This window comes from Serinus canaria, chromosome 1A (genome assembly GCF_022539315.1).
Source record: "Serinus canaria isolate serCan28SL12 chromosome 1A, serCan2020, whole genome shotgun sequence".
Lineage (NCBI taxonomy): Eukaryota > Metazoa > Chordata > Aves > Passeriformes > Fringillidae > Serinus > Serinus canaria.
This window is the reverse complement of record NC_066314.1, coordinates 33633862-33655413: the sequence shown is the minus strand read 5'-3', so window position 1 is coordinate 33655413 and position 21552 is coordinate 33633862. Positions and strand designations below refer to the sequence as shown.

The following is a 21552-nucleotide window of genomic DNA, read 5'->3' as shown; positions in this document are numbered from 1 at the left end:
CTTTACGCGGTGGACCTAGCGGTTTCAAGTGTAATCGGCAAGTAAATTATAGCAAAACTGTTGTCTTGATCTTGAAATTCATGAAGAAAGATGCGTGAAACCTGAAAACACTATCAATGCAGCACCTTTCTTCTGCTCCGCCGCTGCTGTTCACATCGTAGAAGACCATTTTATTTGCTCGCAAGCGTTTCATTACAGATCGGCGCTCTCCTCTGCCTCGCATCGACAGGAACAAATTGGTGCTCACCAGTTACACAGGGTCCCAGCGGACCTAAACTCTGCTTGAGTTGAGTGAGTGTGGCACTGACATCACTCCTGCGCCTGGGAGAGGCAGGGGGACAAAGCCCTGGCTCAAGAACAGAACAGTTCTTTTCCCAGAACGGGCGCTGGGGACAGGGAACACGGGCACGGCCGCAGCCAGGGGCAACAGGGAGTGCAAACACATCGCCAGGGCCGTTCTCGGGCGCTACGTCCATCTCTGCGCTTTTCTTTTACCACCCTCTCCGTTCTTTTTAATGTGATACAGTCAAAACCAGTCAGGATGGTGATTAGCAGGGGGAAGGCAGTCAGAAAAGCGACCCCCGAGGGAAGATCTGAACAAGGAGGTGGATTAGGATCTCCTGACCGGGCGGCGAGGTCGGGTGAGGTGGCGAAGGCGGACCGGCAGCTGACACGCCATCGCAGAGGCTCCAGAAGGGTAAGAAACTTGGTGTTTTCCTTTCTCGAAACGCTCTATTTGTAGCAGCCTAAAGCTGCATGCGTGGACACGTGATTTTTTTGTAACCAGGCGCCCAAGATGCGGCAGGCTTTGCGATGCATTAACACCGGGTGCCTCCCCGTTGTGCTTCCCCAGACACACAGCGCCGGCCGCACAGCACCGTTACCGGGGCCACTCTTTTAACGTGGACAACGCGGCGGCAACAGCCCCCGGCAGCATCGCTGCGAGCGGCGGCCGCTGCCAACACGGGCCCCACGGCCCGGCCGAGGGGAAGCGGCGCGGCCGGGCCGTCCCCGCCCGCCCTAGGCTGCCGCCGCGCAGGCGCCCGGCGGGCTGAGGGGAGGCGGACCGGGCCGGGCCGGCAGCGGGGCTCGGGTCCCGGCAGTGCGGGGGCCGCGGCTGCACCATGCCCGTGCGGTTCAGGGTGAGCCGAACGGGAGCGGAGTCCGGCGGGCCGGACATGGCCCCGGGCGCAGGGGGCGGCAGGAGCGGGGCTGCGGCCGCTCCTGGGCTGGCGGGGAAGGGAAGGCCCCTGCCCTGCGGCACCGGCCGGTAGAGACAGGAGTTCTGTCGTGCGGGTGACAGCAGGTCCAGGCTGTGTTTCTTCTTGAAACCATTCACTTGAAGACATTTTTTTTTTAAATTTTATGTTATTTTTTGGTGCATGAAATTCTTCCACGTTTTTTCAGCAGTACTTTTTGTTTTCCGACGGGGGTGGGTTTGGAAGATGCAGTGCAACCTGCCGGCTTAGCTCATCCTGCAGCAGCGTGTCGGTGATTTTCCTCCCTTCGGACATCTGTTACCGGCGGGAGCAATGGAGCAGGATGTGCACCGGTGGCTTGACAGGCTCCTCTCTCTTTGCTGTAGGGATTGAGTGAATACAAGAGAAACTTCAAATGGAGAAGCCCAGAGTTTTGTAGCCCGTCCCAACAGCAGAAATCCTTGTGGGCAGGACTTCGGTCGGATCAGTTTGGTAAGTGCCCCTGGAAACTGCCCCCTTGGTTGCAGCCAAGGCCCGGACGGCTTCGCTGTGATGAGTCCATGGCCACAGTGAACTGGTGGTGTTTACAGTTTGTGCACTTTGTAATTAAATTAAAAGTGTAGTCTTGTTCATCATTTAGATAGAATGTGATTTTGAACTCCATATTCTTTATGGCTACACTGAAACTTTATTTTCAGTTAGTGCTATTTATATAAACCTTGGGGAAAAAAAGTAGTTTCTGACATGCAGCATAAACTAAGACCCAAACGTGAAACACAGGTGCAGTGGTAACTCCATATGTCGAGGGTGGGATTGGTTTATTTGTGATGTATGGGAGTAGTAAATAAAATCCCATTTTTAAGGGGAGACTAAATTGGTGCAAAGTTTGATAGAGTGAAATTGTTATGAACCTAACAGGTACAGCTAACTGAAAGAGAAGGTCAGCCACTACAGCTAAAACCTTGTGATACTGTAGTGCAGGATTTAAGGATTGTAGACATTATCATGACAGGGAAGAGTGGGAATTACTATTAGGAGGAAAAGGAAAAGGCAAAAAAGGAAAAGATTGAAAGACCTGTAAGGAGCTGAGGAAGAGGAATAAGCTGAAGAGTGATGACAACTGCAGTGCTCTGAAAAAGAGTAGTAAAAAATAGTAATTATTGTAGTGACGCAAGGCAGAGTAAAAAAAAATTGGTGCAGTTCACTGCAACTGCACTATGCAGTCTGTGTAATTAGAGTACAGTGCATTCATTCTTACAATAATAACTGTTATAAATTATTGCCTTGTAACTGAGAACTGACTACTGGCAATAGGGTTAACCACGTTCTTTTTACTGGCTGCGTTTTCTTGTTGTTCAGCTCCCAGAATCGATTTGCACAGGATTGTCCTGTGGACATTTTTGCTTTACAGGGTTTAATCCAACATGGTTCTAGAGCACCATATTCCTGTTTGTTTAGTGGAAAGTCATTTGCAGATAGTAAAGAACTCAGAATTTCATAGCCAGGCCAGTAATTCATATTCTGTACTGCTCCAAGCTTTCTAGTAATCAGTTGTGTGACTTCAGTTTGTTGTTGTTATAGAGTGATATTATGTCTTCAGTGAATGTTTCTCTTAAATCTAGTATGGCTTTTTCTCAGGAATCACGAGAGAACCAAAATTCATTTCCAAGAGAAGGGTACCATACCATAATCCACAGATTTCGAAGTCCCTTGAATGGCCAGCAGATTGTGATTTGAATGACCAGCTGAAGACTGAAGCTGCAGAGTTGCACACTGACCACGACAATGATAATGGGAATCAGGAAAAACTTGAAACACCAGAAGGACCCCGACTCCCCCCAAAAGTTCAGTCACATGTGGTAGATTTTGGTGGTGAAATAGCTCTTCCCCTTACAGAGAACAACATGAAGAAATCACCCTCAGAAGCTGCACCAAATCAAAATGAAGCATTTTCATCTCCAAAAAAGGAATCAGAAAAAATGGGTAATGGGGTAAGGGAATATGTTTTTATTTTAATTGACTAGTCTGAAAATTACTAACAGTAATTTCATACTCATGCTCAGACTCTCTTGTCAAACTGTTTCTTTCCTTGGTTTTGTATTTTGATACTCTTGTAGCTTCTTTGTTGGGAGAATAGTAAGTTTCTTAATTCAATAGAATTTGCTCTTCATTTGCATCTTTGGATTGTGTCATTGCTGCTGATTTCAATTCAACAAGGATTTAGCCAATAATATGGTGATTTTTGGGGTAGTTGACTATAATGAGAAAATGTACTTTTCATTCATTTTGTTCTTGAAACCAAAACCTAAACCATTGTTTAAAAAGTGTGTATTGAAAGATATTTAAGTTGCAAAATATTGCGGGAAAGGCAGGAAAGGGAACAATCATTGTATTCTTTTTCTTTTTTTTTTTCATTGTCAGTTTCACAAAGCCCTTCAGAGGAAAGCAGATATGAATATCCCCAGAAATTCTGAATATCAAAGCCAGTTTGTCTGGAAGAGTCTTCATGAAAAGTCACCAATACTTGCAGCTGAACAGGTAACATTGTAGAATCCAAAAAGCAAATTAATACTTTCTTTTATGTATCAGCAAAGTTTTCCTTTCAAAAAGATTTCCTTTTTTTTTCTCTTTTGGTGGAGGAACAACAAACTTTTATGTTGTTACTTTTTTTCTTTCTATACAAAAGTGTAGCATAATCAGATTTGTTTCCGTGTGATTCTTTATTGTGGTCAGGCCTAAGTATTTGTTCTCCTTAGGCCTTATGTTTTGCTCTTTCTAGCAGGTTCCTGTTTTTCTGTTTGCATAATTTACCTGTTTTGCCCCAGTTTCTTATTTTCAGTCTCCATCTCTGTGTGCATACACTTCTAAGCCCTAAAGTGTGTCTCTCTAGTGTTTTATTCTTTCATGAGAACAGCTTATATTTAAATGTGCAGTTTTCTGATTTTAAGATACTCTTGTGATGTTTTAATTCATTTCATGAGCTTTTGGGCTTTATAGGGTTGAAAATGCTGCTTTTTGTGGTGAGACCACAAAGAGTGAGTGTGAGACTGCCTGTGTTTACAGTTAACTGCTACTGGGATCAGGACTTAGGAGACTCAGTCTCTAGGTCATTCTGCAGTGTAAAGCTGGCACTTCTGCATTTGTCTTCTCTTTTATTCAGCAGCATCTTACAGAAGCAATAAATGTTGATAACTAAGATAATCACTATCCTGTCTTTTTCTGTTGGAGTACCAAGCAGGTGGATTTACTGCAGGATATGTTTCCCAGCAGCCCCTTATCCAATGAAAACTCACTGAAATACATGATAGTAGTATAGAGAAGCCAAAGGACCTTTTGAGGAAGAGGCAGTTTTCAGAAAATCACCTTATGGGAAAAATCAAAGAGAATTCCATTTGATTCTGTGTGCAATCAGTTTGATAATTTCATTATTAATGCTCGTGAGCACTGTGATTTTTTCAGAAGAAAGACTTTTTTTCACAGCTTACACAGAAGATGAAGTAGTGAGAGTAAGTCTGTAGGCACTATACATCCATGGATAAGTAGAACTTACAGAAAATTTAATGATAAAAATTATACATTATTAGCAAGTTATTGTTGTTCACTGTTGATATGACTGAGAATAAACCTCGATACTGACAGTCCCTTTCCCTTGAAGAGATTCTGTGAAAATATCAAAGTTATCCCAGTTAGGTTATAATTCAGACCTAAATTCTCATAGCAAATGTATGGAAAATGTATGCTTCTCACATATGGCATGGTCTTGAAATTTGGAGCCCCATGACCGCATACAAGGCAAATTCCCCACCTTGATTTATAATACTATGTTAGTTGAAAAGGAGTGGATTTTAATTTGCCTAAGATCTAAGCATCCAGCTCTAAAACTCTGAGCAGTTTTTTGTTACTTGTGGACAGGACATGTACTAAGGACTCATATGGAAGTTTATGGCTTGCCTTTAAAAAAACATGATCCTACGTACAGCTCTGAAGGTGAACAAAAAAGAAAATAAACAAATAAACAAGACCTCTGATAGTAAATTTCAGTAAGAACAGTGTTTGATCACAGGTTTAACTGTGTTTGACTGGGTCACTTTTAAATGTATTTAAATTTCTCTGTAATTTCTCCTAGAAGTTCAATAGTCTACACATGCTATATTTGTACAGACGACTGTCTCTCTGCTCATATATGACTGTACTGGTTTGATTAAGTTAACAGATTTTGAAAATTTAGCCTTAAGGTAAACAAATCACACTTTTTTCTTTGTTTTGTTTTCTTCCTCCCACGCAGCTGATTTGCAACACAAAGAAATCCATACCTCTGGTTAAACCTCCTGCCATTGCTTCTGAAACTGCATATGAGAGAAATTCCAAGGGGTCTCCTCCTGTTAAGAGTCCACAAGAGAGAGGTGGTTCAGAAGAGAAAGAATTTCTGGTGTGTTAACAAGTAAATACTTCCCAGAAAGAAAAGCTTTAGTAGTAGTTCTGCAGTTTTGATCTATTCTGTATGGGCGTGGGTTTAGATTGAAATTTTTTGTTGTTGCTAGTGACACTGGACTCAGTAGTGGTTTTGCTGTATGAGACCAAAAAGAATTCTGTGCAGCTCTGCTCTTGGGGGGCTCTGTAGTGTGTCCTCTGTAGAGCATTTTTTTAAGTTTTTCAGTTTTGAAGTGATTTTATTTTTTTGTTGTTGTTCCCAATTGACACTTTATTTTTAGTCGTTAGGATAGTTTCTGCTATCTAAATCTCTGATCTGATTAGTACTAGTTTTGTATCTTGCAGTGCAGTAGGGCTAGATGGGAGGTCTGGAACTTTTGAATGTTATGAATCAGAGATAGTGAATTTTCTCCCCACAGTGGCAAGCAGTATCTCCGTATTCTTTCCATGTCACCTGACTTTGCTTCCACTGGGCATACATCTTCCTTTTTTTGCCTTTCTGAGTCAGCTCCCTCATGACCTGTTCCAAAAAGCTGTCATTCTGGCTTTTTAGGAATTTTCTGGCTTGGGTTGTACCAGCTGTGTGATGCTCCCAGTTAATCTGAGTCTCCTCACCACCCATCTCTGTTGCTGACAGAACAGAAACGGGCCATTGTGAGACAAGGTGTTCATTAGGACCACTGCTGGTCTAAAGGTGTGCTTAGCATGCAGTGCCTTGGCTTAAACTAAGCCATTGGTACTTCTGAGGGGATTGTTGGCTTGGAGGTTTTATCATTTAAAGCTCAGATCTGCCCAGTTCTTTAAATCTCATCTGGGGATGAGAAATTTTATGTCTCCTTTTTCCTCTTAATAGAGATGAAAAAAGCTTGAAAAGCCTGAGGCTTTCAGGAAGCATTTATCTGGTTTTAATATTGGAACTTCAGGTCATTTTTCGAGAACAGCTAATAAATGAAGTAAGAGGAGTCATGAGAAGGGAATTTTTGTGAAAATGCCTAGAAGCTTGTTATTTGTACCAATACCTTGTCTCTGATTAATATCTTGAAAAGGTTTTGGGGGATTTTGGTGGGTTCCTAAATTTTTTTTTAAATTGAATTTGAGCTATATCAGTGAAGATCACTAGCATAATCAGAATTCAAGCATTGCATTTCTGAAAGAATGAAATAATCAGAAAAAAAAATCCTTGGTGTAAAACCCAAGCAAATCAATCAAAACACTTATAAAACAAAGGAAATGTTTTAAAGTTTACGTTTTGGACTCAGGTTAGAATGTGTAGGTATTGTATTATTTTATTTCTGTGTTTCATGTTGAAGTAATTCTGTAAAGTCAAAATGAATCATCTAGCTAGCAGAATGCTGCACTTTATCATAACTTTGGCATTTTGCCAGTTTATTTTTATGTTAAAAAAGAATGTGGTATTCTTATTTGTATTAAATATTCAAAACAGCTAACAAAAATTAACTGTTTGCAAGTGCTTGATGTCAAAACAAATATGAGGGTTTTCAGATTGTTAGCTAATGTGGTATTTTTAAAATTATCTTTGCCTTAGAGTAAGAGGGAAGAACCGTTTCAAAAACCAGCAGAAGATGCAACAAAACAAGGGAAATCAGAACAGAAACATCCTAAACAAAATAATAAGCAACATATCAGTCCAAAGCCCCTCAGTTTACATACAAGTCGTGGGTATGTATAAAATAGGAAAACCTAGACTAGTGAGTAGGTGTACAGTGGCCCAGTATTTAGGATGATGGACTATGGACCTTTAACCACACCATGCTGCAATTGCAGGGCCAAATGCTCCTTGCAGCCCTGAGATTGAGCTGCTGTGGGTACATCTAAACTTGATGTTAATTTCCATCCTCTTCTCTGGGCAGCAAAGTGGAGGCTTTGTAACCACTCCTGTTCAGTTGAACCTTGTGATGCAATAACAGTAGTAGTAATGAATGCAACATGAGTGAAATAGAATCAGTGCAATGCTGCTGCTAAACTTTCAACTGGTGCCTTGGAAGTCATAGTAACCTTTCAAACTACTTTATCTACTGTGCCCACTCCACACCTTAAAACTGTGGTGATTGTACTTGATGTCTGCTTATTCTGATCTGTAAAGCCTTGTGTGCCTGAGTTACAAAAGCAAACACACAAGGTAAAGGAAAGAAATCTGTCCTGTTTAGAGTAATATGGCAAGCATGGCAATGAAGTGAAATTGTATGTTATTGAGTGCTATCAGAGTTGCAAGAATTGAACTTTTCTTTCCATTTCATAGACATCTGAGATATGTCAAGAGCAGTAAAAGCCAAGAAGTGGGCTTTAAAATGCATAGATTATTCCATCTCTCCTGTGTTTGTGCTTAATGTATGCCCCAGCAACTGCTTTCATTCTTTGTGGCAGTGTTAAGGCATTAAATTGAAGATGGGAGGGGAGACGTAACTGCCTAAATGCTGGTGGATATTGGAATTTCATTACAAAATGATCACCCAAAGTTCTGTGAAATAAAACTGGTTTATGGAAAAGTGAGTGGATGTAGTATAGCTGAAATTTCTACCTCTTATGCCTTCAGTGTAGTAGCACAAGACAAAATTCTCTTAAAATTCTCTCTCTCACTGGGCAAATAGGTGTAAAAATGTGCAAGTTCTCAACATGCAGACAGGATTGTTACTTGTACGCAAGCTGTGTCGCAATGCATGGCCTGCTTTTGCAGAAGAATGACTGGGATCCAGGTTCAACAGTATTGTGTTGTTTGTGCTAATCCATTGGTTTGGCAACCAAAAGTGAAGGATTTCTGTCAGTTTAAAGGAAAAGGACATATTGAGAGAAATTTTGAATATAGAGGTATTTTCGACCTTCATATTTTCCTTTTTACAAGGTTCATTTTATTCTCTGACTTCAGGCTTTTATGACCTATTTCTGAAGAAGGATTGAAAAATAGGGCTTTTCCACCCTGTGCTGAATATATAAAAATTAAGTTGGTAATGTTCTGAAGCATGATTAAATCCAAAAATATCTTTAGATTTAAGGTGATACATCCACAGTTCAGTGCTTAAGGACTCGAAGTACTGCTAACTGCCTGCTACAGGTTACCCGATGTTAATTTTTCTGTGTTTGTATGTGTGTGGCAAAAGGGAAAAATGAACCCATCTTTTCAAGTACTGAGGCCTTTTGAAGATCAAAGCCAGTAGGACATAGATGAATTATACTGACCAGTGTTCTGGCAGTCAGATGTTTCTAGCCCCAGCAGCTCACCCCACCCATATGCAGAGAGCCTTGAAAATGGAGTTCATAGAAGGAGATGTCTCAGACACATTAATGCCAAACCATGCATTTTTACTTAAATGTACATTCATCAATGACTTAAATCACGGTCCCACACTTTGTGTTGAAGTAATTGAGGCTGTTGTGTGTATTATGTTCTGGCTGTCAGGGCAAAAGCTTCTGGTGGAGGTGTTGCAAGGAAAAAACAGTAGGAGTAAGTACTTGAAGGACCGCCAACTGTGAATAAGTATTTTTCACAGCTTTCCTAGTTGTGTTGGTATGAGTTCTTGTTTGTGCATGTGGTTTTTGTGTCTCACTGGCATTTAGGTGCAAGTATATTTGTGCTTGTTGAGTAACTTTAAAAGTGCTCTTAAAGAGTATTTTGGATATCAAAATGTACTTTTTTTTTTTCCTTTTCTCCTCATTCTTGATTTCTTAGGAAGATGAACACTGAATATAGGTCAAAATTTTTGTCTCCAGCCCAGTATTTCTACAAAGATGGAGTTTGGTCTCGTATTAAGAGTAAAGGTCACAACCAGGTGAGTATTCTTAGAAAAGCTGAAGCCCAAGTATGCTTTGTAGTTTGATTTTTAGATGCAAAAACTTTGAATTGTGTTAGTTATAAGGTACAGCTTTGAGATTGTAGTGCTAATGGCTCAAGCTCCCAAAGGTGAGTGTACAAAGACAATTTGATTCTGCCAAGTCAGTATCATACATAGGGAAAAAATATAGAGATTATGAGACTAAAAAAATTTATTAATGTGACCTCCAAAGTGAGGGAAAAGTTTTATTTTCCATACAATCAGGATCATTCCTTGTGGCAGGTAATGTTATTCTTGATGTTCAGGCCAGTTGTAATAAGCAGCAGCATTCAAAATACAGGGCTGAATGATAGGAGATTCCAAGGGGATAAAACCAAAAAGGTTTTAAAACATACGGATATTTTATGTAAAACATACAACATATGTATCAGCCTAGGCTGGCTTTGTAACCAGGCTCAGTTTGGTAGCTTACCATGCATAAATCCATTCAAAGCAGTCCACTGAGTTCTGTCATGCACAACATAAAATAGAGAATTTTTCTTGCAAGTTTCAGTCTGTATTTTCTTGTAATTTATTCGGAAACTGCAATCCATATTATACTGTATATGAAGTCATTTGACAGAGCTGTGAAAATGCTGAGTAGCTTTAAGACTACAGCATTTCTTAGCATTATTTAGTGTGATTGCTGAGTTAGTCAAGGAAATCAAATCCATTAATAGTGTGCTAAGAAACTGCTAGAGCTAGCTCTGCAACTCTGATTTCACTGAATTGATGTAGTCTTGTCCCTGATAGATGATAGAGAAGATAGAGGAACCTTTGTGAGCTGATAGAGGGAGCCTTTGTAGGGCACCTGTGTGGCAAATACTTGGAAATATGAATTACCCTATCACTTTGGACCATGGTGATGGGAATGTAGAACTGGAGGAAGTGGTTCTAGGGTGCTGGGCTTTGAGAATATAGGTTCTCTTTGAAAATAAGGTTCTCTGAGAATTGCAGGAGTAGTCTGGTAGCTTTCAGTTCTGTGTTTTCTTGCTAGATTTAATCTAGCAAGTAATTTTCCTTTTAGCAAAAAGAATTTCAGAATATATACAGAATCCACAATGAGAAATAGATCTCAATATTTAAAGTGTATTAAAGTATGAGATGATTCATAATCTGAGTTTGTGTATGCATGCATGAGACAATCCATTCTTTGTAAACAGTCTCAAGGGGATGTTAGAGGACTGAAAAGAAGCAATATTTTAAATTTTATATGCATTGATATATGCATTTGATTTACTGTAATTAAGAGTGCAAAACATTTTGAACTGTTGCATGCAGCCTAAGTGGTATACTGAATGTTTCTGTAGAATATGATGTCATTTTTCTGGCATATAGTACTTTAATTTGTTAATACAGCTTCATGAAATGTTCAAACCAATAAAGAGCAGTGCTCAGCTTCAAGAGCAATTGAGTGGTAGGCAACTAAATGGTGAGCCTTGGGATATGGTGTGTTCGTGGCACAGTCAGCTGGAGGGAGTACAGCTGTACAGTTAAGGGAAAGAATGAGGAGACTGCAGGTCCAGAATGGATGTTCAACTTTACATGTGGCATTTAATTAGAGTGAATGAAAAATTAAGGATTTCCCACACTGTCAAGATATGTTTGGAGTGCATCAGACTTTTCCACAGAGATTTTCTTGCAGAAAAGGGATTTGCAGGAAACTAGAAGGAAGTTACTTGGCAAATGGGTAACTTCCTTTCAAACAGGCTTTCTGAAGTTCTCAGTCCAAACAGGCAAATGCCATTATGGAATCCTGGTGTGACCTTAGCCATAGTGATTACTTGTAGGCTACTTCTCTGCAATTTATTATTAAGAGTGCTTTTCAGCAGTTGACCAAAAAAAAGTCTTTTCTAATTATGCTTTTGAAAAATTAATGTGGGCAATTTATAATTGCAGTTGGACTCCCTAGGGCCTGTGTCCTGCTGAGTTAATGCTGCCTGCTGAGTTGCTGAAGGGGATGGTTGTCCTTTGTACTTTTTCACAGGATACTTAGTATTTTTCCCCCCCCTGCAGTACCCTGTTGCTCTGGATTTACATTCCTTCTGTTCTGGCTATCATAATTAATTTTTTTATTCTTCTAGTTTAAATGAGTAATCCAGTAAATTGCTTGCACATCAAACTTCAAATTCTTTGTAAATGACAAGCATATCTTTTTAGTGGGCTATTCTTTAGAAGTTTAGTGGGTCAAATTGTGGGCTGTTAGCTGGATATCCATCTGCTGCATCCAGTTACTTTTAGTGGGATTAACTGAGTTTAGCCCACTAACTCTGTTCCTTGCAGGAGGAATGATGTGAAATCTATCATGAAGGAAGAATAAAATGAAAATGAGGTAGAGGAAATGTCAGTATTACTTTCCTGCTCTTTGACAAATACTTATTTCCTGTGGACCATTTTTTAGTAAGTCAGAATTCACACGAAATCACAAAATTGTTTTTAATAATTTAAACATAAACTTCTTGGTTTTGCTTTTTCTCCCTGCACTTTAATTGTGTTTGGGTGAAGGACATAAGACAGCAAGTGTTTAAATGGTCTTAACTGTAAAAATGATGGTGTAAAATGTTTGAAGAGGGGGGTTATCACTTTTACTGTTCTGGAGTAAAACTGATGCCTAAACAGTTTTGTATCTCATTCTTGCAGTTACTGATAGCCTAGAAGGAATAATTTTGATGCTGTGTCTTGCATACAATACCCAGAGTTCTTGTATTAGTCTTAACTTTTCCCTAATGTTTATATAGCTAGAGACAATTGTGGTGTTTGCAGCATACAGACTCAGTATTGCACATACGCATAGATCTGTTGATTTGAATTTTTCATAAATTAGTGGGGAATGTATTTTTGAGTGTTGATATTTAGAAATCTAATTTAATTTCCCCAAGTTTGGCAAAAAACTGGTGGAATGCCAGTGCAGACTGTATTTGTTAGCTTTTTATTGAATCTCAGGGAGGCAGCATAGAGCTATGTTGTCAGGTTTTTATTACTTAGCTTCTTACTTAGACTGAAGTAAAGTTATAAAGGTGATAATAACAATATCACTCTTGAGTGTTGAGAGGAAAAATAAGAAATTTAAAAATAACCCTGTATTCTTCTCTTTAGGCATCTCAAAACACCCTAAATTCCATGTGGTATATGGAGGTTGGTTGCATCCAAGTTCTTCTTTCAGTGTTTGGAGCACTGTGTCTGAGCGCTGATGAAAAAACTAGAATCCAGCACCATGCTTATTCATAGTTAAATTTTTGTGCTCATGGAATGAATAATTGCCAATTTTGCTTTGGCTTCATGGCTCAAACATGCTTACCGAATATATTACATTTGCTTTCCTCTTCCTACATGTACTGTGGCATGCAATGCAGTGTTTGTGCTGTGGCTGGCCCTATATTATGTATTATAACTTGCTTTTCTCTTCTAGCTGCCAGTAGCTAATGCAAATATTTATAGTAGCTTAATAGTGAATTTTACACAGCTGTGAAACTTACGAAACCTCGGTGTGTAGGTGAGAGAGCTTCGAGAAAGAGCAAAGGCTTACAGGCAACGAGTAGAGGGAACACACTTCTCCCGATACCATTTCAATCAGATCCTGTCTGATAATAACAGTCTTTGGGATGTGTCCTCAACTTCCAGTTCAGAAGAAGGAATCAGCAACAACATCAGAGCACTAGATCTTGCTGGGTAAGGTTATCATTCCTGCCTGTTATTCTGCAGCTTTGAAACTGAGCAAAATACTGAATACAGTCTTGTATGGAAGTACTTGTTTTTTGAGCACTTCTCAAAATCTAATTTGCTGTTTAAATTGAAAATACAGCCCTAATTTACACTGCATTTTTGGAAGTGGTAATATAGAAAGTCTTCTTAAATCTAGTTTGAAAATGGGATGTGCTTAAGCATCAGATAAAACTGCAGTGGCAATTTAACCATTCATCATGTCAACTGTACTAGTTTTTAGTGTCTGAGCTGTTCTTCTTGCAAAGAACTGAACTGGATGAATACGTTCTGTATAAACACATGTATATTGTGCAAAACAGAGGTACAAAATGCTGTGTTCTTTCTTACCCAGTGTTTCTGAAAAAGAGGCTGCAGAAAGCCCTGAAGTGCTACAGCAACCTGACTCCAGAGAACAAGCTCATCAGGACAGCACAAAGAAAGACATGTCAGATGCTTTAACTGTTCCAGTCAAAAGACATTTAGTTTGGGATAAACAAGAAGGTACTGAAGAAAGGGAAGATCAGCAATCAACAGAAGAGAAAGAGGAAGAAAAATCCGATGAACAGGCTGCAGTCATGGCCCAGCAATTAGAAGAAAACAATAAAGATGCTAAGGAAGATAAGAAAACTGAAGGGTAAAACTGAATGTTTTTTTAATGTATATATATTTATATATATATATACACAGTTGTAGGTTAAATCATTTTTGTATTTAAGAAAGTGTAAATTGGTGTGGTAATACTTCTGTTTTGAACAGTATGATAAGGAATGAGAAGGTTTAAGATACTGAGCTAGTTGATGGAAGTGGACCTATGATTAAAAATTCTGGATTTCTTACTTGCAAGACAGAAGTTTCTAGACTCATGAATGATTCTAATATTTTTTTCCAAAACTATGAAATATGCAGTATGGGCCTCTTAGAACAGACTTTTCATTACACAGCAGCCAAGTTTATTGAAAATTAAAGCTCACGATTTTCTTCAAGTTGACAATGTAGAATTTGATAGGACAGGATACATGCTAATATTGTACTTAGACATCTATTTTTCTTAAAACATTTCATTGACAAAGATTAAGGACTTAGGAAAAAAAAAAATAATATCCAGTAATCACCGGTGGTTATGTTACTAAGCACAGATGGGAAGAATGTGGAGGGGTGTATACAAATATTGGAAGATCAGCTCAGTATGTGCATAGTACAGTATTTGACAGTTGAGAGATCCAAATTGTATCTAGTTTCAGAAGTCTCTGGATTTTTACTGTGCAAGTTTTGCCTACCTTTTTTTTGTAGAACAGTATTTTAGTTTGATAGACATATAATTCTGAATAGCTTTGATCCCTGTAGTCATGTCAGCTACACATTCTATATTCCTCATTGCATTTTATCTTTGGTGTTGCAGCACTAATCAAAGGTAAGAAATTGTAATTGTCTAGAAACCTTTCTAAGTTTCTATTTAATTCTAGAGATAGTCTAGTTCATAGATGTCTCTGATTGCTATTGTCAGTTTTCTGTCATCTTGCAGCGGGGTTCTGTGTGTTCTGGGATGTGCACTGGACTCAGCCATGCAGAGCAGCTTCATGCTTGCATGTTACACCTTCTTGAGACCTGGAAATGAGGAATTCCTTGCCTAGATGTGTCTATCATGTACTGATAGAATCGGGTTTCTCCACATTGTGGATATGCTGCTCCTTTTGAAATGCACCTGGAGGCAGAGGACTGAAGTGGTAGTGCTGATGTATATTATATATACATATGTAATGTATGATATATATATTTACATTATATTATTATGTATATTTAATAACCTAAGGGCTCTAGCAGGTACAGAAATTTGGGATATTTGGCTTCAGTTACACCACATTGACTGAAGAATGTCAAACCCACATTCCCACCTCTAAGGCAGCAACCACGTTCAAAGTTTTCCAGCCCTCCTGTTGAGCCTCTGTATTGTACAGCAGTATGCTCAGGGTTTTTCAGGACAAAGGGAGCCTGGATTTATAGCTTGAGACTGTTCAAAATGCAGAAATTGAGCCTTAAGGGTTGGTATCCCCTTGGCAAGCAAATGTTTTAGCTACAGGCTGTTGGGGTGTTAAGGCTTTAACTGTCTTGTCTTGGGCTTCACTGTGGGAATGGACTGGAAACAAAGCTTGAGTGCAAGATTCCTGAGTCCTTCCTTAGCTAATCCTTTAATCATTACTCATTTTTTTTCAGTGAGAATGCCTTGGTATTGAACACTTCTGCAGCTGTGTCAGATTCTTCTGTATCCTCAAGGAGAGGCAGCAAGCACCCTACTCTGAAGCTGAGAGCTCTTGCAGGAACCCCGAGGGCTCATCATAATCACACTACCCCAGCTGTTGGTAAAAGCACTTGTATATGCAAAGCAGTATTTTAAGAACTAAAGAAAAAATACATAGTTGAATTAATTTATTAGATTGTTTAATGTAATAAGGTGTTTTTTCACCTTTTCCAATACAATAGGAGGTACTGTCCTAGCATCTGCTCCTAAGTTCAAGTCTTCATCTTCACCTCAGAGAAAGCAAAACTTAGCAACAAACCCTACGAAAAAAGAGTCCTTCCAGGTGAGCCAGAAAACAAACTTGCTATGATGAATTTTAGGAATGCTCTTTTAAGGTAATAATTAATAATTTCTTTAACAATTTTTTTTTCTTTAGTTGTTAGTTGCTGTCTTAAAATTGTCAGTATCTGTGACTAAAAAAGGTGTGTCTGAATACTTAGATTTTTTTGGGGTGTCAAACAAAGGAGTTGAGACTACTGGAGTGAGATTAGATGTGTTTCATTTTGGCCTCTTTGGCTAAATGCACATGATCCATTTACAGAAAAAGTAAAAGGTTGCCAGTAGAAATTCCCTTTAATATTACTGTAGCCATTGACATGGGGCACAACTCCAGATTGCTTGAGTTGGAAGAAATTCAAGCGGGAGAGGTTGAGTGCTTATTTAAAAGATAGGTTACTGTGTCATAATAGTTTCACTTTTCCTTTACTTTTGTGCTGCTTTTACTTTATTTGCAGCTTTGGTAGTTACTAAAAGAAAAATAGGAACATTTAGGAGTTGTTATGCTCAAAATGTTGGTAGTTTTTTTGTTAAGTTGTGCTTGTGCTGTGTTGTACAAAGAGAGGTACCATTTCACTGGATACATCCTCTGTAGTACGTTCTGTAATAGAAGTAGACACAATTGCATGTGTTGGTTATGTCTTGTAAAATCTAAAAAAAATCACTGGTTTAGAAAATAAGCTCTTGATTTGACCTGATTAGATTACTTTCAGTCCATGTTAAATACTTTTTATTAGGAACAGATTTTCTTTACACTCACAAGCTTGGAATACTTTTTCTTTTAGTACTTGCTTGAGAAGTATTAAAGTGTAAAGTCAACATTTGCTGCATATGTGAGGGTCTGTACTTGGAGGCTGTATACGAGATGTTGTGGTTTTGTGCTTTTTTTGATCCTTCCTTTTTTTTCTTTCTATTATGTTTGTAGCCTGATGTGAAAATGGAAGCCACTTCACTCTTTAACTCTGCACCTGCTGGGCTGGGAACTGTGGATCCTCTACCACTTAGGCAGGATCGGTTGCCTCCTAACAGGGTTGCTGATGAGCAAGTTCCTCTTGCTTCAGCCCATCAAGAGCAGTCAAAGTCAGCAAAAAGCTGCTCTGTGCCTTGCTGGAGTCCCTCTCATCGTATTCAAGGGACTCTTAAGGATCCAGAATTCCAGCATAATGGTGGGTTTTGTTGTTAAGTTTGTGTTAGAGTGATGCAGGATGTAAATGTCTACTGTGCAGTGCTTAGGCCAAGAAGTGCTGAGCTTGCTGCCTTACAGTATCTACAAAGAATGTGCTGTTTAAAACCAAAAGCTTTTAAACAATATGGTTTGTTAGTCTTGCTGAGGAAATGTGTACAACATCCACCTTAGTTTCAGATTGCACTGATATCACTGTATTACAGTGATCAATTTATTGTCTAATTTTGCTTTATTAATTTCAATAAATACTACTCATGAGAATAATTTGGTTTAGCATGAACAGCTCTAAATTTTAATATTTAAGCTGCAACTGGATGGTGTGACTCTTCCAGCTGCAATTGCTAACTGTAGTGTGTAAGTGGGACCTCTGTGATGTAGTATTATTTTGAAAGAGTTGTGGATTTCTGAGAGGTAAGCTGCTTAAAATTGTTTCTGCAGGATAAAGAAACTAGAAAACTGTCTCTAGAAGGTTTATTGGATATTGAGAAAAACCTTTTCTTGGCTGAGGAGGGATTTGTACTGAAGCATTTCAGAAGTTTTAACAATGTTTAAGGGTACTGGGGATGTAAATTTGATAAAGAAAAGACTCCTTGTCCCCTTAGTCTTCATTCCAGTAAGATTTTCCATAGCTGTTTCAGGTCCCACAATTCTTGGTCCTTTGATTACAGAGATTAGCTAAAAAGTAGTATTTCCATTCTAGAACAGAACAAGCAGCTGTCTGGTTAAACAGGAAGGTGAAATGCCGAGAATTTCCTTAGGAAGGTTAGAATTTGTGCTGGTTTCTAGTTCTGCACCTTGAGTGCAGTTCATTAAGTGACTTGTAGCATGTACCAAAGAACGGTGTCTTGAGAAGAATGCAGTGGAGCAAGATTATTTTAACTCATCTTAGGGTAAAGGAGTCTGGGAGAATTTTCATGTATGCTATTTATAAGACTCTTGTTTTGGAAATAATGTTACAACATTTTTAGATGTTCTAAAATTAAGTATTTCCCTTGGTCTATTTTGAAATGATTCAAAACTGTGCCTTTTGACTTTTTGTCCTAGGGAATCTTGGCAATCCAAAAGTGAGAACTTTCCAGTTGCCTCTTCGGGAAAGAAACCGTAATGATGAAGGTATTTCTTGTCCCAAAGTATTATTGTAAATCGTGCATGAAGCCTAAGTGCATGAATGTGAGATGTTTCTGAATGCAATAAGTAATACTGGTTTAAGTGTTTGCCTCAATAGCGTATTTTTATCAAAATAATTTGAACATGTTCAACCTAGTAATCTGAAGTAGGAATATGAAGGTTTAGGGTAATATGAATAAACCATTAAATGTGGCTGAAAATTAGCAGGCCATAGTGGCTCTCTATATGGTTACTGTAGGTTGGTTAGTTCCATACCTTAAATTGTTTCCTGCCCATACATTTTTAAGCCTTTTTGTTGATAGCAACCAAAGGAAACTGCAACGTGGCCCAAATTGCAGCTGGAGTAACTTTGGTTGCAACTTTAAAGGTACTACAAACTTCAGGATAGAGGTTTTGCATCTGAGACTTTAGCCCCAGATGTGCAACATAAAATGATCCCTCTGACTTTAATTTTCCCACCCGTGCTCTGCTCAGTGTATTAGGGGTGCTTATGGCATGGTGCTATTCTGATTGCTGTTTTGGGCTTTTTGTTTAATGTTTATTTTAAAGTTAATCTATGAGAGCAGCCATTGCACAGCTGCATCTTCTTGGCCTTTTTGTGGGCAGATGCAAATAAACTCTTTCAGTAGCATGAGTCAACCAAAGGCACTGTATCTGTCATACACTTTTTCTTAGTGTGGTGTCTGAGGTTGAGCCTGGTGTGGTGCTGTGCTAGTTGCAATCACCTGTGTTTGGTTCAGCTCAGACTATGGCAAAGCAGGTTTATATCTGAATCTGATTGCAGTTTATTTATAGTTATACCACCAAAAGTTTATTTTTGTACCCCTTGGTGCTTCTTTGCTCCTTGGGTTTTAACCAAGGTTCAGGCTGATTCTCTGTTTTACTCATTGCAGTTGGCTGCAAAAATATGTGGGTGGTGCAGATGGCTCAGCCAAGCTTCTGTGCAACTGCATAAAACATGCAAAATCCTGTAGTACTCTGCAGCTTGCTGCACACAGATTGCTGCCCACAGATTAAATGCTGTAGCTGCTGTTTCTTTTTTACTTTTCCCTGTGAGCTGAATGGTGATGTATGAGCTTGCAGAAACAGGTGAAATGTGCCAGCTCCCAGATACTTTGTATGCCCAAATTTGTTCAGGTACAAACCTGGGAGTTATTCCAATGACATGTCGGTTTGCAGAAGTACAGTTTGCAGTTTTCTCATATGTGGGAATATAGTTGTTATACATAGTGTGTGTTCCTGTTACAGGCTGTCAGTTTCACTGTATTTTAAGAATTTAGAAACTCTGCTGAAAAGTTAATTCAAACTGACAGAATATTGGTGCTGTTAGGATTGAGTTGAGGAATTTTTTCCTGGATTTTTTTTTTTTTTTGGTTGTTGTTGATGAGGGGTCTGGTAGCTAGTGATACAGTTCTTTCTAATCCATTGCAGGAGAATGTGTGTAATTAAGGTCATTTTTCATAGAGAGCATCTTGACAGACCTGTAGCAACACTTTAATGATGCTATTGAAGAATTACAGTTTGCTTTATCAGGCAAGCAACATCAAGACTGATCAGTTTTAGGAGTTTTACTGTGTGTGAAATGGATCCTATATTCAAAAGGAAAACCCTTCAAAAGTATATGTCTGAAGCCTGCTTCTTCTTGTCTTTGTGGTGAACTTCTGTTTTCTTCGGGAGACATGTTCCTTTTAGCAGCTTTTGGCACACTAGCTGGATTTGGCACAGAAGGGCTCTTCTTGGCAGCATGGTTTCTGATATTTTAGTCATATTATTCTAAGGTTGTCTGCTTTGCTTGAAACAGTGGATTGCTTTCAAGAATATGTCATTACCAGAGTCTAATCTATGTAGATTTCAGTGGCAGAGGAACAATTCCTGAGGTCTTCTGACACAGGAGAGTAAAAATCAGGGTGACTTGGAGAATTGGGCAATTCCCAGGTGAACACAGGGGTCTCATTCTGGGGTTTCTCAAGAGGTGGGCATGTAACTCTCTTAAACTTACCTGTCATACTAGAAACTTCCTCGTGAGGCTCTTCTCCAGCATGTCAGTTGCCAAATAATTGATTTGAAATGTATTATGGTAATATTTTAGCATCCATTGTGAAAGAGGGCATAAAAACTATTTAAAAAATCTCAGCTGTGTTTGAATATATATGTTTAATCTTCCCATTTCCTTTTTCCCTTCTTGCTTTCCCCGCAGATGACAGGCTGTCTCAGATCTCTGCTCGCTCAGCAGCATCCAGTTCTCTTGCCTCTCAGATACTGGAAAGAGCTCAGAAGAGGAAGGATTTCTGGGGCAAGACATAGTCTCTCCTTCCTGTTGTATAGAAGCTATTCTGTAAAATGATGTATTTTGTAAAGCTTGTAGTGTACATTTTAAAAAAATTCTGATTGTAGGTTTCAAACAGCATCCTTTCATTTGCCATTGATATGACCCAAGTTTTAGGACGTGCCATCCCAATTGAAAATTAACTATTTAAACTGATGTTGTTGAAAATTAATGTTCTTTATATCTGAGAGTTAGGTCTTAATTCACTATGTAACAACAGCCTTGTGAGGCTTTTTTTTTACAGTGCCATGCCACCTTTTGACACTGACATAATTATTTTTTTATGGAACCTGTGTGTGACTTTTCAAGGTATTCTGCTGCAGTCGTGTAGTGTGACCTGGAACAGTATTTAGGGGCAACACCATGATTGACCAAATATCTCAGTTGCTTTATTTTATCAAGTTATCTTAAGGGCAGCTGTGGTATATGTGTTTATGTCAGTGCATGAATTGTCAGCGTAACACAGTGTTGTAACAAAGAGTTACTTTTACTACTCACTGCTTTTAACCTTTTACCAAAACATTCTGATTTCTTAATGACAATAACATAGAGGAGTGTCATTAACCGTGGAACAAACAGGAGTTTAGAAAAGCAAAGCATTATGATTTATTTATTGTCCAGGATGAGTGTCAGAGTTCAGCATGTACAGTACACAGTTTGTCAGCTATACTAATATGAATGCTTGTCTTATAGACTAAGGTCCATGTTAGTGTTAATTTCAGCTTCTCTAGAAAAAGCAAATTCAGCCACTTTAACCAGTGGTGTTCCCCAGTTCTACTTCAATCTCAGGTATGTAGGACTAGTGATCTCTTTAAGTAAACTCAAAAGAATGGTTTTTTTTCCTTGACTTTTATATTTTAATAACTCTTGTCTTAGTTTGCTGTTTTGGGGAGACTGATAGCATTATGATTGTTACAGTGAAAAGTGTCTGTGACTTATGCTGACAGCTCATTTTATCTTTCCAAGTGATGCAAACAAGTTAAAATGAAGTAGAGGAAGTAGGTGACTAGCAAGCAGTTTAGTTCTCTGTGTGGCTTCAGGTTTTAATACTACTTAATTTGAAAATTTTGTACAAGAACAATTTAAAATTTGTACGCACTTGATTGTATTTTGATTTTGTATGTAATTATGTATTCATATTACTGAAAATAAAAACGGTTGTTTGCTTTGTTTCTATTTAA

At 38.8% G+C, this 21552-nt stretch overlaps 1 protein-coding gene across 4 annotated transcripts; it reads left to right on the top strand.

The window, feature by feature from the left end:
* Positions 1 to 347: 347 nt before the first annotated feature.
* Positions 348 to 21552, top strand: MDM1 (Mdm1 nuclear protein). Of its 4 annotated transcripts, none has more exons than XM_018919698.3 (15): positions 349 to 697; positions 1586 to 1691; positions 2838 to 3190; positions 3621 to 3737; positions 5485 to 5628; positions 7177 to 7310; positions 9316 to 9415; positions 12554 to 12592; positions 12951 to 13126; positions 13512 to 13793; positions 15371 to 15516; positions 15638 to 15738; positions 16657 to 16897; positions 17962 to 18030; positions 20243 to 21552. In XM_018919698.3, the coding sequence occupies exons 1-15, from the start codon at positions 542 to 544 to the stop codon at positions 20347 to 20349; spliced, it is 2271 nt and encodes a 756-aa protein (XP_018775243.1). In that variant the 5' UTR covers positions 349 to 541; the 3' UTR covers positions 20350 to 21552. The 4 variants fall into 4 exon arrangements, with proteins under 4 accessions (XP_050825655.1, XP_018775243.1, XP_050825656.1 ...); XM_050969699.1 differs by lacking the exon at positions 349 to 697 and adding an exon at positions 1031 to 1142; XM_050969698.1 differs by lacking the exon at positions 12554 to 12592 and having other exon boundaries at positions 348 to 697.

Bases quoted from the DNA above. Each gene is read 5' to 3' on its own strand.
- MDM1 (XM_018919698.3), top strand. From the start codon at position 542: ATGGTGATTAGCAGGGGGAAGGCAGTCAGAAAAGCGACCCCCGAGGGA. The intron at 3,738-5,484 runs GTAACATTGTAG...CCTCCCACGCAG, and splicing joins CAATACTTGCAGCTGAACAG to CTGATTTGCAACACAAAGAA. The intron at 12,593-12,950 runs GTTGGTTGCATC...CTCGGTGTGTAG, and splicing joins ATTCCATGTGGTATATGGAG to GTGAGAGAGCTTCGAGAAAG.